This window comes from Ictidomys tridecemlineatus, chromosome Y, assembly GCF_052094955.1.
Source record: "Ictidomys tridecemlineatus isolate mIctTri1 chromosome Y, mIctTri1.hap1, whole genome shotgun sequence".
Taxonomy (NCBI): Eukaryota; Metazoa; Chordata; class Mammalia; order Rodentia; family Sciuridae; genus Ictidomys; species Ictidomys tridecemlineatus.
In genome coordinates, this window is record NC_135494.1 from 5,470,609 (window position 1) to 5,488,375 (window position 17,767).

Genomic DNA, 17,767 nt, shown 5'->3' on the forward strand with positions numbered 1-17,767 from the left:
TCCTCAGGTTAACTGAGGCCTACAATCATGGAACCCTGAACTTTCAAACTACACCAATGATCTGGAAGCATCTCTCGCATCCCTATTGGGTTTCTTCACAGTTGGTAAAGCTTTAAGAGGTAAAACAGGAGTTGTCAGACCTTGTTAGAACTATTCAACTAGTAAGTATTTTTGCCTTTTTGGTTCATAGGACTCAGTGCTGCCAGTAGCAGTGTGTCAATAAATAGGTGTGGCTCTGTTCAGGTAAAACTTTAATTGTGAACAACAACAGCAGAAGCAGGAAGGCAGCTGGTTGGATTGGGCTCACTAGCCACAGTTTGCCAACCACTTGTACAGAAAATAGGCTTATCAACTGAGGTGAATTGCTCAGGTAGACTGGGGAGAATTGCTACCGAGTTGTATTATTATAGTATAAGAAAAACTGGTCAGTCTTTCTCAGGATGAAAATGATCATCAGATGGATGACATTCAAGCCTGTTTCTTTTTTTGTGTGCTTATGTGTGTTTGTGTGCACCGTGCTAGGGATCAAACCCAGCATATGTGCACATGGTGCAAGTGCTCTACCATTGACCCATACCCCCAAATCCACATTTCAAGCTTTTGAGGAGCCATTGAAGACATATTCAGAGCACACTGTTTAGTGCAGTGTAGTAAATATCTTAGTATAAACAGCTTAGTATAATAATCTGACTAAGACCTTTATAAAAAACAGATGGTCATTGCTAGCAAAGGTGGACAACTTGGAACCTTCGTGCACTGCTAGTGGGAGGTGTTGCAGTTGCTTTGGAAACTAGTCTGGTAGTTCCTCAAAATGTCAGACATAGTTACTGTAGGACTCAGCATTTCTACTGCAAGGTCCATTATATGACAGAAATGGAAAAAGTGTCCACACAAAAATGTGTACACCAGTGTTCATGGCAGCATCATTCTTAATAGCCCAAAGTAGAAACAACTTGTTTATTACCTGATGAATGGATAAGCAAAATGTAGCTCATTCATACCATGGAATTTAATTCAGCCATAAAAAGAAATGAAGTACTAATGCATGCAATAGTATGGATCAACCTTGAAGGCATTATGCTAAGTGAAAGAAGCCAAACAGAAAAGGTCACATACTTCACGATTCCATTTATGTGTATTTTCCAACTTGGACACATCTGTAGTAGACACAGAAAGTCCCTTTATAGTGATTGCCAGGGCCTGGGAGGGTTGGAAAGTGGTTGCTAATGAGCTTGAACTTTCTTATGGGCTTAGGGAAATATTCAGAGATTGGTAGTGGTGATGGTTGTACAGTTCTGTGAATAATAAAAATGGTCCAAAATTTTTGTTTGGATAAAGGAAATCTAGAAAACGAATCCATATTTTTGGAGTCTGTATTTTTATTATGATTGTTTCTGAACTTTTCCATTTTCTTCAGTGAACAGCCTTCCACTTCTGTGGGGAGGCAGACCAGGTAATGGTTGGGTGAAAGAAGCAGTGTGTTCATGCATCACTGGTCTGCTCGGTAGGGACTTGGTCAGCCTCAAGGGCCCTGGTCATTCCAGACTTCCTGGCCCCAAATGGATCCTTCTTTTGCGGTCATCCTGAAGCCAGTCTGGAGGACCCACGAGCTGCATGTACCCCAGGGCATGTAGCATTTCTAGCTGCATTCCGGGTTCTTTGCTTTTTCTCAGGAATCACTTGCTCCTTCGTGAGGCTCATGGGATATGTTTCTTTCTCTTTTACAGATTGAAGAAGGAAGTAAAGCGGCAGCTGTGGACAAGTTGCTGGCTGGAGACGAGATTGTGGGCATCAATGACATTGGTCTCTCAGGGTTTAGACAGGAAGCTATTTGTCTGGTGAAAGGATCCCATAGGACCCTTAAGTTGGTGGTCAAAAGGTAAGATCTGTGCCTCCTTATGTTTATCAAGATAAGCAGAAGTATCTGTCTTTTCTATCTCTTCTACATGGTGTAATATTTGCATATAGCTTTCCCATGTCCTCCTTACTGTACGCTTTAAGTCGTGTCTAGATTATTTATAATACCTAACATAATGTAAATGTTCTGTCAGTAGTTATTATATTGTATTGTTTAGGGAATGATGGGGGAAAGTCTGTGGATCTTTAGTACAGATGCAATTTTTTGTGTATGTAAACACTTCCTTTTTTTTAAAAAAAAATCCATTAGAAGTTAGGGATGCAGAAACTTGGAGGTGAAGGGCTGTGACTGTATTCCTTGGCAAAGGATGAACCCAACACCAAAATTTTTCTTTTTTTTTTTTTTTAAATTAAGTCTATTGAGTTCTTGTATCTTTTCTTGGATAATATGCAGATTATTTTCTTTGCAGATAGAAAGCTATGCTTGTGCTCCCAGTGAGATGAAATGTTGTTGCCTGCTGTTTACACAAGGTGGCAGGCTGCTGATTTTAGTTTTTATGCTGGGAAGAAAGGGTGCTTCCCAGAAGCTGGAGGCCTAGTACTGTTTTGAGGTCTGGGGGAGCAAGATGCTTATTCTTACCAACTAAATTGTTGGTAGGAGCATGGATGTTTCTCAGCACTCAGGGATATGATGCTTTCATACACAGGGACGAACATGATACTCCTGGGCACCACCCAAGAGCTTCTTAGAAATCGTTCTCTACATTTTGTATTTGGCTGATTCAAAGCAAGTGTCTGCATGTCCTTTTTGACAGAATTAATACATTCTTTCAAAGGCTGACAGTAAAATTTTTTTAATATTTAATTTTTAGTTGTAGGTGGACACAATATCTTTATTTTATTTTTATGTGGTGCTGGGAATCAAACCCAGTGCCTCATGCATGCTAGGCAAGCACGCAACCACTTGAGCCACATCCCTAATCCCTGAAAGTAAATTTTAATGAGTAAATTGAGTCAAGCATTTATTTCAACATTTTAGCACAGACTTGAAAACATACTCCTGAAGAATGTGTGTGTGTGTGTGTGTGTGTGTGTGTGCGCGCTTTGTTTTCCTCAAACAGCATCTAAGGTGGAGGTTCAGAAATGAGGAAGTGAATATGTTCCTTCATTTATCTTCCTCATCTTTAAGAGGTGCGTGCTATTCCTGAAGACCCTTTCAACCAGTCCTTGTACCTCATAATGGCAGTTTCTGAGCCTTTGAGGGGAGGGGAGTGGGCTCTGAGAGGCGCTGGCATTCCTTGGGGGCCACTTCATTAATGCTTGGAAGGCAATCTGTTGATTCACTTAGGCTCACAAGGGATGATGATGGGAAGAGAAGCTTATTTTTGCAGAGGTCAGATGTGTTTAGAGCCATCTCAGTGGATCATCCCCCATCCCCCAGACAGATGGCAGTTTTCTCTTCTTCTGTCTCCTCTATCCTCTTGGCTCCAGGCTGCCAGAGCCTTTGAAACATAGAAACTCATTCTTTGGTTTCCTCTGACTCTCTTTGGTGGGGAAGACAGCTTAGTCAACACAGTGGCCAAGTTTTATGTCACCAGGGTCTCTCTGTGCATCTGAATTCCTAGCTGGGGAGTTTTGGAGTCAGAAGATAAATACATTGTGAACTTTGATAGACATTCTAGAGACCTCAGATCACTTGTTTTTCTGCATATCTTGTACAGAGTCTTCTGTTTGTTTTTTTTCTCTATGAATGTGATAGGTGAGAAATTGTTTTTATCACGTATGTTTGAATTTCTGTCACTATGAGTGAAACTGGGCATCATTTCATGTGTTTAGAAGTACAATATGTATAATTCTTTCTTCAACTAGAGGTACTATAATGTGAAACCTTTTCAAAGGAAAGCATCAGTGCCACCTGAGAGGGAAAGAGGAGGCCACAGGGCACCTGCTGGCTGATTTAGCTGGGGAGGTATTTAAAAGACTCTCAGGAAAGGGACCTAAACTTTTGCCCTGAAGGACGGATGGGAGCCACTATGTAAAACCCCCACTTTGCATTTCACAACTCAGTTTCCTTTAAACAAGGGGAGTACAGATTGTGAAGTTTACATAGGATTTAATACTTTAACATGTAGAACAATATGTAAAAACAAAAGTTTATTCAAACCAATTTATTTTCAAACACACTTTAAATAACATACTCAGATGTTTTCAAATTTATCAAAATGATTTGTATAGGGCCTGGGATTGTGGCTCAGCAGTAGAGCGCTTGCCTAGCATGTGCGAAGCCCTGGGTTTGATCCTCAGCACTACATAAAATAAACATATTATGTCCATCTACAACTAAAAAATAAATATTAAAAAATAATAATTTGTGTTACTTATAGATGTAGGGTTTTTTGTTTGTTTTTGTTTTTTTTGGTTTGTTTTTGGTACCAAGGATTGAACTCAGGGGCGCTCAACACACTGAGCCACAACCCCATTTCAAGACAGGGTCTGTCTTAGTTGCTTTGCGCCTTGCTGTTGCTGAGGCTGGCTTTGAACTTGCGATCCTCCTGAGTCGCCTGGGATTATAGGCGTTCACCGCCACACCCAGCTGATGTAGGATTTTTTTGTTTATTTGTTTGTTTTCCCCCAGTTGGGCAGAAAACAAGTCTGACATGGAAGGATGTGGCTTTCTGGTAGAGTACTTGCCTAGCCTGTCCAAGGCACTGGGTTCCATCCCCAGCACCACACAAACGTGCGCGCGCGTGCGCGCACACACACACACACACACACAAGTAACATTTGGTGTTTGGGATTCAGCTCAGTGGCAGAGTACTTGCCTAGCACATCAAATGCCCTGGGTTTGGTCCTGAGGGAGGAAAAGTAGGGAGATGTGAAGGAAATTTTTCTAAGCCATTAAATTAGTTAATGTTAGGATTTGTTGCTGTCACCTTAGCACATGGCGAATGACTATTCTTAAAAGATGTACATAATGAGGACTTGTAAAACTCCTTCTTTATTGCAAAAGCACCAGTAAGTACTTTTAATTTTGGGGGGTGGAGGGATAACTGGAGATTGAAACCAGAAGCACTTGACCACTGAGCTACATTCCCAGCCCTTTTTATTTTTTTATTTGAGACTGGGGCTCACTAAGTCACTGAGGCTGGCTTTGAATTGGGGATACTCCTGCCTTAGTCTCCTAAACTGCTGGGATTACACGCATGTGCCATTGCACCTGGCATAAAATTGTTCTTAAAGCTGGGGACATATATTCTTTATCTGAGTTTTAATCTCCCTACCATCTTCTTTCTCCATCCCCAAACAACCACTAATCTATCTTCTACCTCTGTGGATCAGTTAGCATTGGTTGGCGTTTTATGTAGAGCTCCAAGACTGACTGCGCTAAGGTGGGGTGTAGCTCAGTGGTAGGCTATGTTCAGAGGCCCTGCATTCGATCCCCAGTACTAAGGGTGGGGGTGAATATCTAGTTAACACATAACTATTGCATATTGCCCTACTTGAAAGCATGACCAAGTGGTAGATTAGGTGGCCCAGTCCTTATGACAATGTACCTGCCCAACTGAGGTGCCTAAGAACTGATACCTCTGTTTATAGCACATGCGGCCATGTTTTTTGTTTGTTTGTTTTCGCTGTTTGTTTTTGGTGGTACTGGAGATTGAACCCAGAGGCCCTCTACTACTGAGCTACAGCCCCTGTCCTTTTTGTTGGGTTAGGGGGAGACAGAGTCTTGCTAAATTGCTGAGGCTGGCTTTGAATTTTCTCCTGCCTCAGCCTCCCAAATTGCTGGAATTACAGGTGTGTGCTATCACACCTGGCTGACCGGCTGTCATGAACATTTGAATAGTAGTTTAGCCACAAACTCCCTTCCCCTTAGCGACAGCTGCTGGTTGTCTTGTTTTGTATGCTTATTTCATTTTTGGAGACCAAGCTGCAGGGAAAAGATGAGGTGGACCATTTTTAATGGAGTGGTGGGATCTTGTTTCATGCAGCATAGGGAAGATCAGCATCAAGAAGCTATGCCTGAGGCGCGGGTTGTGGCTTGGTGGTAAAGAGCTTGCCTAGTATGGGTGAGGCACTGGTTTGATCCTCAGCACAGCATAAAAATACATAAAATGAAGGGGTTTTGTGTCCATTTACAACTAAAAATTTTTAAAATAATTTAAAAATAAAAAGTTATGCCTGAGAAGACATAGAGATATCCCCCCACCCCCCAATAAAGATTTGTTCCTTTACAAACAACAAAAGTGGTTTGTTCCTTTGTCTTTGCTTTTTTTTGGGGGGGGTTACCAGGGATTGAACCCATGGGTGCATAACCACTGATACACATCCCCAGCCCTATTTTGCATTCTATTTAGAGAGGGTCTCGCTGAGTTGCTTAGGACCTCACTAAGTTGCTAAGACTGGCTTTGAACTCGACATCCTCCTCCTCAGCCTCCTGAGCCACTAGGATTACAGGCGTGTGCCACTGTGCCCTGCTCTTTCCCAGATAGTTGAAGGGGGAGTGCTTTCTCTCTCCTAGGCAGGGTTAGCAGGAAGCAAAGTGCTTACATCAGTCATTCCCTCTAAGAGCACTGTGTTCTTGGCCATGTCCAGGTGTGTCCACGGCCCATGAAATGGGGGTGGCTAGATGGGTGACTGTCTTGGAGGTGATCAGTTGTGGGGTTTGGAGGAGAGCTGAGAGTCAAGCATCTCTGCCTTTGTCTTCTCCCTCCTAAGTGGTTTGTTCCTTTGTCTTTGCCTTGGTCAAGGAAATGTACCTTGGCAGGAAAGTTCAGGATGTTATGTGTTTGTGCAGGTGTCATCTGCACTGTTTCCGTAGGTGCCTGGGCCCATCCCTGGAGATCCTGATGGTCAGGTGTGGAACGGACCTGAGCTCTGGGATCTTGGAAGGCCACAGGCTGTTTGGCTGGGTGCCTCTGGTGGTTTTGTTGCTCACTGACTTAAGCAAATGTGCTTGGAGAGAAGGCCAAGGACAGAAACCGGAAGGCACTTTGGCATTTTACTGATTGACTTCACCCAATAGATAAACCCATTGCTGTGGGAAGGATGTCACCTGGCTCTCTTGGGCTTGTCCTGCTTCCTTAGTGCCAGAGGTCATGTCATTGCTGTTGCTGTTTGATGCCCTCAAATGGTCACTAACAGTTTAGGGGACACATTACCCATTTTTCTAAAACCAGAGGCAAATTATTATAATTTCAGTTCCTAAAAGGTACCTATATTTTCAAATACCTCAGGGATATTTCTATTAAATATCACATCATAACTTACTTTCTAAAACTCAAAATTACTCTTTTGATTTTTTTTCTAAATTTACATTATAATATCCCCCCACCCCAACAAGTACATATACCTGCTGCCCCATCCTTAATCTCACTCTGTTTTTTTCTGGACCCCCATCCTGAGTTGCAAGCAGTTTCCTTGGGGTGGAATCGACCATAGGGTTGATTTGTGCCATTCTCTGCCTCTTTGCTGGTGCCCTTAAACCTTCTGTGGACCTAATTACATCCACTAAGCTTGCATTCAGGAGCGGATTAACACCAAAGGAGATGGTAAGGCTTTTTGCAGGAGGCTGTAAGGGTTCCTGAGATGCTGTCCGGTGGTCACATATTTGAAGAAACAAGACTTCAGATAGAATAACAACATTCTTGCTTGTTCAGAGCAAGTTTCTTTCCATAAGCATCCCGTCTCTGATATTACAAATTCGTTTTGACTTCTGCTTGAAACTGCCACTGTGCAGCGCTCCCCTCTGTCCCTGGCTCCATGGAGCTGTCCTGGAGCGGGTGGCCCTGTGGCCCCAACATTGATCACACAGATGTTCCCGTGAGCCACAGAGTAAGGAGTAAGGGGCTGGCTGAGACATCAGCAGGTTGCATCTCTCCCCTTCTTTCCAGAGAGCTCTTATGGGGAAAAATGTGTGTGTGTGTGTGTGTGTGTGTGTGTGTGTGTGTGTGTGTGTGTTCATGTATTCATGTGTGTGTGTGTTCAGACTGTTTATTTGGAAGGTATGCTCCTATTGGGGGATACTGGGGGGTGAAACCCTGCTTTGGAGGGTGCGCTGACGTTGTTTTCTTATGGTTGTGGGTATGGGTGTGGGTAGGTCTCAATTCTGTGAGTCTCTAGAGGCTTATGTGTTTATTTTCTACTTAACACAAATGAGACACTGAGGTTTACATTGGATGAGCATCCTGACTTATTTGGGCTATCATCCAGTATTGTTTTGATTAAGTAAAATCAAAGAGAAAAAAGTAAATCACATAGATCAGAATCGTTTTATTTGGGGCTTACTTCTCTTTAGGGTTAGACTTATTATGTGGCTTACATAATTTAATCAGATGGCTTTGTTGATTATGGGAGATGTTTCATATTATAAATCAAGTAGAGAATGGTAAGTTATTGTTTTTCAATTCTTTCTTTATTCATTGTGATAAAAGAACGGGGCCTTTAATGAGACCTGTCTGTATCTGTTCATACTGATAACCAGGGCACGCAAATGATGTTTATAAAGTTGAGTTTGGAAATATCGGTGCCATCTAATATGTTAACACACACACATAGCATTTTATTTATTTTTGTTTATTTGAGATTTCTAGAGGGATGTGAATATTGCATAACTGGGCTCACAGAGTACAGATTAAGTTCATTTGGAGTTTTAAGGAATTGAGAAATTAATCACAGCGTTAATAATGATGTCAGTTTTTCTTTCTTTCCTTCCTTCTGCTAGAAACTGAACCCATGACCTCATACATGCTAAGCACCCACTCTACCATTGAGCTACCACCCCTAGCCTTATTTATTTTATTTTTTTAAGAGTTGCTCTAATGAGATCCACCTAATTCATAGCCCTTGGCTTTAGGAGAAAAAGTTTCTCTGTGCTGGCCAAATTCCAAGTTGGAAAGAGAAGTGGCTTGATGAGGATGTGGAGAGAAGCCTCTGGGAATGTCCTGAGACTTGGGAGTGCTAGGATCCTGGGGTCTCCCTGGGCTCTGACCTTGTAATGGGCTTTACAGGCAGGAGGCCTATGTTCAGCTTATGTCCAGCGTTAACACCCAACCTCGTTGTCACTCCTGAGGAACAGGTGGCTCCTGAGGCTCTGTCCACCCCAACTGCACCCACTGAAGGGTCCCCCTCTCTATCTGCCCCGTCCTCAACTATAGCTGCACCTGTGGGCCTCAGCTCCTCTGTGCTGTTTTGTCCAAGTAGAAATCCACATTCAGCTTGTTGCCAAGGGGTGAGGAAGAGGTGACGGTGGTAGAGCTGGTTCAGATGGCTGCTGGAGAGGTCACATCTTAGAATTTGGCTGTGAAGGCCAGGCATAGTGGTGGCACATGCCTGTAATCCCAGTGGCTCTGGAGGCTGAGATAGGAGAATCGTGAGTTCAAAGCCAGCCTTAGCAAAAGCAAGGCACTAAGCAACTAAGTGAGACCTTATCTCTAAATAAAATACAAAATAGGGCTGGGGATGTGGCTCAGTAGCTGAGTGCCCCTGAGTTCAGTTCCCCAGTACCCCCGCCCCCCATCAAAAAAAAAAAAAAGAGAGAATTTTTCTGTTAAGCCCAAGGTCCAATCATATACACCCCTTGGGTCCAAGGCAGAGAGTCTTTGGGGGAGAAAAGAAGCTTAACATTTGGCATTGGCATTTTTTAGAAAGAGGGAGCATACGTAACTATTTTTTTTTTTTGTGTGTGTGTGTGTGTCTTTATTTTTATTTTATTTTTTTTTATTAGTTACACATGACAGTACAATGATCTTGACATTTCATACATTTAAATCAAATGGGGTATAATTTCTCATTTTTCTGATTGTACAGGTTGCAGAATCACATTGGTCTTGTAGTCACCTATATACATACAGCAATAATAATGTCTATTCTGCTGCCCTTCCTATCCCCCTTCCCCTCCCCTCCCCTCCCCTCCCCTCCTATCACTTCTCTCTATCCAATCTAATGTGACACACTCTTTTTTTTTTTCTCCTCACAACATCATACATGTATTCTGTATAATGATGAGGGTTTCCTTCCGTCTTCCGTGCAATTCCCCTTCTCCCTCCTTTTCCCTCCCACCTCTCTTCCCTATTTAGTGGTAATTTTCTTATGCTCTTCCTCCCCATCCCATTTTGAGTCACCCCCCTTATATCAAAGAAGACATTCTGCATTTGTTTTTTAGGGATTGGCTAATTTCACTTAGCATAATCTGCTCTAATGCCATCCATTTCCCTGCAAATGCCATGATCTTGTTATTTTTTTTAGTGCCGAGTAATATTCCATTGTGTATAAGTGCCACATTTTTTTTATCCATTCATCTATTGAAGGGCATCTAGGTTGGTTCCATAGTCTAGCTATTGTGAATTGTGCTGCTATAAATATTGATGTGCCTGTAGTATGCTCTTTTTAGGTCTTTTGGGCATAGTCCGAGAAGGGGAATAGCTGGGTCAAATGGTGGTTCCATTCCCAGCTTTCCAAGGAATCTCCATACTGTTTTCCAAATTGGCTGCACCAATTTGCAGTCCCACCAGCAATGTACAAGTGTACCTTTTTCCCTGCATCCTCGCCAACACTTGTTGTTGTTTGACTTCATAATGGTTGCCATTCTGACTAGAGTGAGATGGTATCTTATAGTAGTTTTAATTTGCATTTCTCGTATTGCTAGAGATGGTGAGCATTTTTTTTATGTATTTGTTGATTGATTGTATATCCTCCTCTGAGAAGTGTCTGTTCAGGTCCTTGACCCATTTGTTGATTGGGTTGTTTATTTTATTGTTGTTTAATTTTTTGAGTTCTTTGTATACTCTAGAGATTAGAGGTCTATCTGAAGTGTGAGGGGTAAAAATTTGTTCCAAGCATGTAGGCTCCCTATTTACCTCACATATTATTTCTCTTGCCGAGAAAATCTTTTTAGTTTGAATTCGTCCCATTTGTTGATTCCTGATTTTAACTCTTGTGCTATAGGTGTCCTATTAAGGAAAGACTGAGTGAGTTTGGTTTGATTCTGCATTGCTTGCTTCATTTAGGTGGAGAACATGCTCGCCACGAGAACAGCTTCATGCCTCTGCTCGAACATACCACGCCCTTCCCCTAGAGTTTGTTATCCCCTCCCACACCCTCATAAAACCCACCTAGAACAGTGCCTGGGAGCTTGATTTATCATGAAAGAAAGCCAGTTGGTGGAAGTTGAGAGTCTAAAGGCCTTTTTAACCAAAGTGGTGTCATGGACACGTGTTCAGGAGGTATTTGCAGAAGGTTGACCACCGTGGCACAGCTGTTGTTGTGAAATGTGTTCTTCAGATAGCTCAGGTCATTCCTGTGTCCAGACCGTTGGTGGTCAGGTGGGATAGTCAGCATCTTGGATGTCATGGGGCATGGCAGGCAAAGCTGCCTTTCACCTTAAAGGATGGCTGTATTGTCGAAACTATTGTGGTGGGATTGTTTGCATTTAATAAGATAGAGCAAGGTAGGTAAGAGGAGGTTACAGATCTTACTTGAGCATTCCTTCTTGAATTTTCCAACCATGACTGTAGTTCATTAATTAATTTTAATTTTTGCAGTGCTGAGGCTGGAACTGAAGGCCTCAGGTACGATAGGCAAACACTCTACCACTGAGCTATACCCCCAGTCCCTGTGTTTCATTACATAAAGAATAAAGAGGGCCATTCTGTGACTTGACGCTTATGCAAGGCAAGAGTGCCTTCCATCCTTAGTGATTCTATATGATAAAATAGGTGAACATTTTTAACAGCCAGTTAGCAAGAGGACTGGCGGTTTACCATAGTGACTGTACAGGTATGGTATTATTGAATAGTTCTCCAAGTATGTAAAGGATCGTAGAGAGTATGGATTAAAATGATAGACTTCTTTTGGAGAAATATTATTTCTATCAGAATAGGTTTTTGTTTTGTTTTGTTTTGTTTTTACCACTGAACTACATCCCCAGCCTTCTTCTTCTTATTTTTTTTTTTCTCTTGAGAGGGGTTCTTTCTAAGTTGCTGAGGTCTTGCTGAGTTGCTGAGGCTGGCCTTAGTCTTGTGATCCTCTTGCCTCAGCCTCTTCAGTCACTGGGATTACAAGCATGCTTCACTGCACCTGGTGGAACAGCATTTGACTGTTGCCAATTCCAATCACCTTCAGCAGCAGGACCCATACTTTGTATTCAGATGAATTCTTGGTAAATTTCTGGGACCTTATTTTTTTCTTAACTTTAAAGCAGAATGCCATCTCTTTCCATGGTTCTGGCTAACATTTCTTTGCCACTTTGTGACTGATGTCTTTTTTTTTTAGTTGCAGTTGGACCCAATACCTTTATTTTTATTTGTTTTTATTTTTATGTGGTGCTAAGGATTGAACCCAGCACCTCGCACATGCTAGGTGAGTGCTCTACCACTGAACCACAACCTCAGCCCCATGACTGATATCTTTCTTGTGTTATTTTCTCTAAACTTCACAGTACAGGTGTATATCCCTACTCCGTGTTCCTTTCTCTAAGAGAAATGTCTTCTTAATTTACTGGCTTTTGATCTGGGGATGCTAAAAGTAACCAAAGACTTCATGATTTGTGGACAAATCATGAAGATGCAGTTAATTAGCATGGACTTGGATAATGGGCAGAATTCCAGGACAGGCTAGGTAGATTAATGTCATGGGGGCTTTTTACTTTTCTTTCACGTTTATGTATATACGTAGGTCTCTTTACATGTAGCATTTCTTATTTATTATTGTTGCAGTGCTGGGCGTTGAAGCTAGTGCATACATGCTAAGTGAGCACTACACCCCCAGCCCTACATATGGCATTTGAGGGATAGCAATTTACAATCTCTTGATGCTTTTTTTTTTTTTTTTTGGCATAGCTTTACCTTATTAAAAAAAATTTTTTGTGTGTTTATTCTTATGTATAAGACGCATTGGCTCTGTTGCTAACCCTTAGGGCTATTTATGATACTAATAGCTGCACATTGAATGTCTTTGAGTTTCTTTGCCAACACATCTGTTCTATTGAAATGTAGTGGGGATGTTTTGTTGGTGCCTTTTTAGACTGTTGGATAGTGGGGAAATGTGCTTTTTGGACCCAGGTGGCTTGGGTACAGGGAGACATTAGTAGGCTTGTAGAAATGAACAAGTAACAGCTGATAGAAGAAACGAGTCACTTGGGTGTGCTCCAACCTCACGTCCTGGTGGGGTGTTCATTTTGTGCCTTTGCTCCACAGTGGATCCTGCCAGAGTTCTGGAAGGAACACCGGAGGTGTGACCAGAAGCGTGGGCTTGCTTATTCTTCCTGGTAGAGAGGCGCAGAAAGCTGCTGGGCCAAGAAGCTCTCCAAAGCTTTCAACCTGTGTGAATGCTGCTGCCTTTGCTGAAAATACATCTTTGATGTTTTGTATCAGTTTCAGCTACTGAGATCATTTGGGAATTTTTATCTTTCTTTATTTTCATGTATAAAGGCAGGAACTACTTGATTCTTATCCCATGGGACTATAGATCTTTTTTTTTTAAGATTTTTTTTAATATTCATTTTTTAGTTGTAGTTGGACACAATATATTTAGTAATTTATTTATTTTTAAGTGGTGCTGAAGATCGAACCCATGGCCTCACCTGTGCTAGGCGAGTGCTGTACCACTGAGCCACAACCCCAGCCCAGGACCATAGATCTTATCAGACATGATGTCACCGTCCGCATCATGGCACCTGTCTGTACCACTGCCCAGGAAAAGAATGTACTGCCATATAAATCTTCTCCCAATGCCATTCGGGTCTAGTCTGCTTTTTTTCTTCCCCCACACACAGGGAGTTACCCTTTAGAGTATGCTCTAATACACATATTTTGTACATTCATTTAACTTGGGTAGAAGCACTCCTGCTGGGCCTGAAGTCATTTCATTAGGTCTTGCCTTCTGGAAGCCCACAGCTGAGTGGGCCAATAAGGCATGAGCCAGAAAACTCCAACAAGTGGTGACTCCAAAAGAGAAAAGGGTGGATGTAGACCCCAGGACAGCCTTTCCTGAGGACAGGGCAGTGCAACTGTCCTTCTAAGGCCAGGTTTGAGATGTAGATCACAAATCTATGTGAGCTATATGAGATGTGCTCAAACTGGAAACCAAAGCTGTCAGTTTAAAAGAGCTTCAAAGGGGAAGAAGTGAAAGGGAGGCTTGAGAGGGGGAGGGAAGCGATAGTATGGAGCTAGAGTAAACACATTTGACCCGAGAAAGCCCTGAGATCCTGACACTGGTCCTAAGAATTTACTTTATCTACAAGTCCCCTAGTGATATACTGAAAGCCCAGGCTGTGCTCTCATGAACTGCTAGGCTAGATGTTGGAGGACCTGGGAGCATGGGCATCTTTCTGTGGAGCAGCAATTGGTTGTGGAATAAGGGAGGGAGAAGATCTGGCTAGAGCCGTGCTGTTGGGAGGTTAATTTGGCAAGTGGTAGAGACAGACTTGGAGAGGTAAAGGTGGAGGCTTGGCAGAAGGGAGGAAGCACAAGGTCAGAGCCAGGCAGGGCTCATTTCATGTTTTAAGAAGGTGTATTTTATTTATTTAAAAATTAGATATATGCATTGCCCGGGGCTAGCTCTTTCCCCCTCTTCCCCACCCAAGGATTCCAAAGCATCCTACTTGCCTGTGCTCCCTATGAGACTTGCCCCTCCAGGCCTGTGCACTCTGTCTACCCTCTCCAAGCCCTGGAACTCGTTCCAGTCTCTGAGCCCCTGGAGTATATTCAGTTCTTCCCTACCCTCTCGCCAGCTGCTGCACTGACGAGATGAGCTAGGTTTAAAAGAGCTGGCTTCAACATTAGGATAAGAAAACAGCAAAGAAACACGCAACACACAAACATGAGTTTCTCAGATTGAGGGTAGGGTGGCTCTGTGAATCAGCTGGGAAAAAGAGCGTGCATTCAGAATCTATTTTTATAGGGGGGACCCACAAAGAAGATTCGAAGGAATGTTCTGCACCAAATAAGGAAGGGGATAAGATTTCAAAGGCAGAGTCTTACTTCATGATGTCTTGTAGTCAGCAGATTGATTGACATCTTGGCAAGTCACACCCATCTTGGGTGCTGTGTGGGATCACAGGCAGAGCAAGAGGAAAGGCTCACTTGCATCTCACAGCCCAATCAGTGTGCAATGCCACACCTGCCCCTCATATAGCTCCAATGCGCATAGCTCACACACACAGCCCATGGATGGCTCATGACACTACTCCACCCTTTATAACAAGGCCTTTCCAACTTCTGATTCCTGGAGATCACGAAGTCTTCCCTTACCTGAGTGCAGGCCAAGACCATCCCCTCCATCCTGAAGCCACCCCCACCTCCCAGCTGATCAGCCTAGCCCCCAGCCAGCACGTCCTGTTACTCTCAACTGATTTGGGGAGGGAGAGGGTGTAATGGAACACAATTGTATTTATTTTAGGGGTTGGTATATCTTTTCTTTCTTCTAAAAGTTTATGAAAATACCCCAACACTAATAAGATTTTTTCTTTTCTTTTTGGAGGAAAGGGAAGGAATTCTGTCCTTCTGCATGAATAATAAAGATTTCACTGAAGCAGCCCTTCTAACAGTCAAAGAAACAGAATATTTGACATCTAAATCTGTTATGCTTCATTGTCAGTGACATCTTAGCATTGTTTTTGTATTTTTGATCTGAATGCTGTCTTTAAAAAAAAAGTCCCTAAAGATTTCCTAGCATATAAAATTGTTTTTAAAAATTATAGTAAGTGTACCATGAGCCTGAATTCAGTCCTGAGGACCACGGAGGAAAAAAATTAAATCAATTTTGGTGTAGAATTTGTGAGTGTATGGGAAAGGATTTCAGGAAAACCCTGGAAATTGTCTCTCTTTTTCTCTCTCTTTGTAACAAGGATTGAACTCAGGGGTGCTTAACCACTGAGCCACATCCCCAGCCCTTTCTGGTTTTTTTTTTTTTTTTTTTTTTTTGAGAAAGGATCTCATTAAGTTACTTAGGGCCTCACTAAGTTGCTGAAGCTGGGGCTTTGAACTTGCAGTCCTCCTGCTTCAGCTCCACCAGGTCACTGGAATTCAGGCATGGCCACTGTGTCCAGCCCTCTTTCATTTTTTGTAAGGAATCATTAGAACATTATTGGTGAAATCTTTGTTATTCATTTTGTGGTGTGGGGAAGTGGGTACAAACTTGATGCATTCAGAGGCCCCAGCATCAAGGTGCTTGACTGTCTTACCATGGCACATACTGCAGAATGTCTGTGGCCTTCTCATTGGATCCTGTGCTTCCATGGATGAGGTAGTTTAAAGCCGCTTCACTTCGTATCTTGTTGAGAAGGGAATCTCAAATCTCCTGTAAGTTTCACTGCTGCCTAGGAGTGGGTAAACAGAGCCAGTGGGACCATGAATATAGGTGAGCTCTAGATGGCGCCAGAGCACTCTGTCCCCAACTCCAGGGCCTTTGAATAGGAAGCAGCATGCAGGTGCTTCTCTTCAAGGGCAGCTGTTGCCAGGCATCAGAAGTGCTGATGAAGAGAAACCAGCCTGACCCTGACCCTTGGTTGATTTCCAGTTATGTTTGTGATGCAGCGGGAAATTCAGAGCATATACATGAGAGAAATTTCTCTGTTCCCAATAGCTCTGGCATTTTCAGTGCTAGTACAGAGAAGGGTAACCCTTTTTTCCAAGCATCTTTGCTCTGTATTAGGTAGCCCTCATGAATGTCCTCACTGTGGACTCTGTCTTCGTGAAATAGACACTTGCATTGTGTGTCATCTTTTTACAAAGGAGCCTCTGGGTGGGTTTGCATTCCTTTCTTGCTTCACTGGGCATTGCTCCTTATCTTCGGACAGCTCCCAAAGACATGAGCCAGGTGAGATGCATTTTATGAAAGTGCTAGAAGTTCACTCTCCGTAGCATCAGCATGGAACAAGAAACATTTTGATCAGATGGCTAGCTGTTCAAGTCCACATTAGTTGGAAGCTGAATATTGTCATTATAGAATAAACTTGAGGGCAAAAGAGTAAATCTGAAATGTTTTAATTAATTATTATAAGTTTTTAAAAAACAGTCTTTAGGTTTTCACAGAGTAATATTTGGTCAGAGGTGGAATTGCTTGGCTGTGTCAGCTGCTAGATTGCTTCTGTGGACACTGTCTGATTCACTTACAAAATGAATAAGTAAGTTGTCATTAACTCATTGGAAGGGTGAGGGTTTATTTTATTTTTTTGTTTATTCTGCTACTGTAGGTTAATGTTATCATATTATCTCCCCTCTGATAGTAACTAAGCTTAAGATTGACTCCACTTCATATTCAAATTTGTGTGTTTGGTGCCTGGAGGTGGTGCATTTTCTTCTACAGTTCTGAATGTGAAGCTCTAGGTACTTGGAAAGGAAAGTGCTTGCTGGATACTTTCAGAAGCAGATTTATAATTGTTATACTCTGTTCTATTCATCTTTGCTGCATCAAAAGTCAACCTGAAATTAGTGGCATAAAATAAAATTCCAGGGCTGGGGTTGTGGCTCAGTGGTAGAGCACTTGCCTAGCATGCGTGAGGCACTGGGTTCGATCCTCAGCACCACGTAAAAATAAAACAAAGATATTGTATCCACCTAAAACTGAAAAATAAGTATTAAAAAAATAGAACTTCCAGTTATGAAATTGCATGACCACAGAGCAGTTTACCTGTACGTAGGTACATAGAAGTGTACTCAATGTTAGAGCTGATTATTTTGAGATTAAAAATTTACTGAAGATAATCCCCCAGCAGTGGTTATTTACACTTGAAGGTTGGGTAAATATGCAAGGGATTAGGGGGACAGAGATTTGACATTCATTTTTAAGTATTCAATGTATTTTATGAAGACAGATTTTATTGCTAATATTCTTTACATGTGCTTGCTAATGATAGCTTTTTTGGGAAAAGATTTCATTCTCCCCATGGAGCATTGCTGCCCAGCTGATC

General features: G+C 42.3%; 1 protein-coding gene across 4 annotated transcripts in view; it reads left to right on the top strand.

The window, feature by feature from the left end:
* LOC101954944 (protein Shroom2) overlaps window positions 1-17,767 on the top strand; it is a 131,701-nt gene that overhangs the window by 59,415 nt on the left and 54,519 nt on the right. For 3 of the 4 annotated variants that reach the window (XM_078035385.1, XM_078035386.1, XM_078035384.1), the window contains one exon: window positions 1,728-1,879. In XM_078035385.1, the coding sequence (XP_077891511.1) occupies window positions 1,728-1,879 (152 nt within the window). Of the gene's footprint in view, window positions 1-1,727; window positions 1,880-12,678; window positions 16,982-17,767 lie in introns of those variants that run through there. The other variant, XM_078035387.1, reaches the window with a different exon arrangement.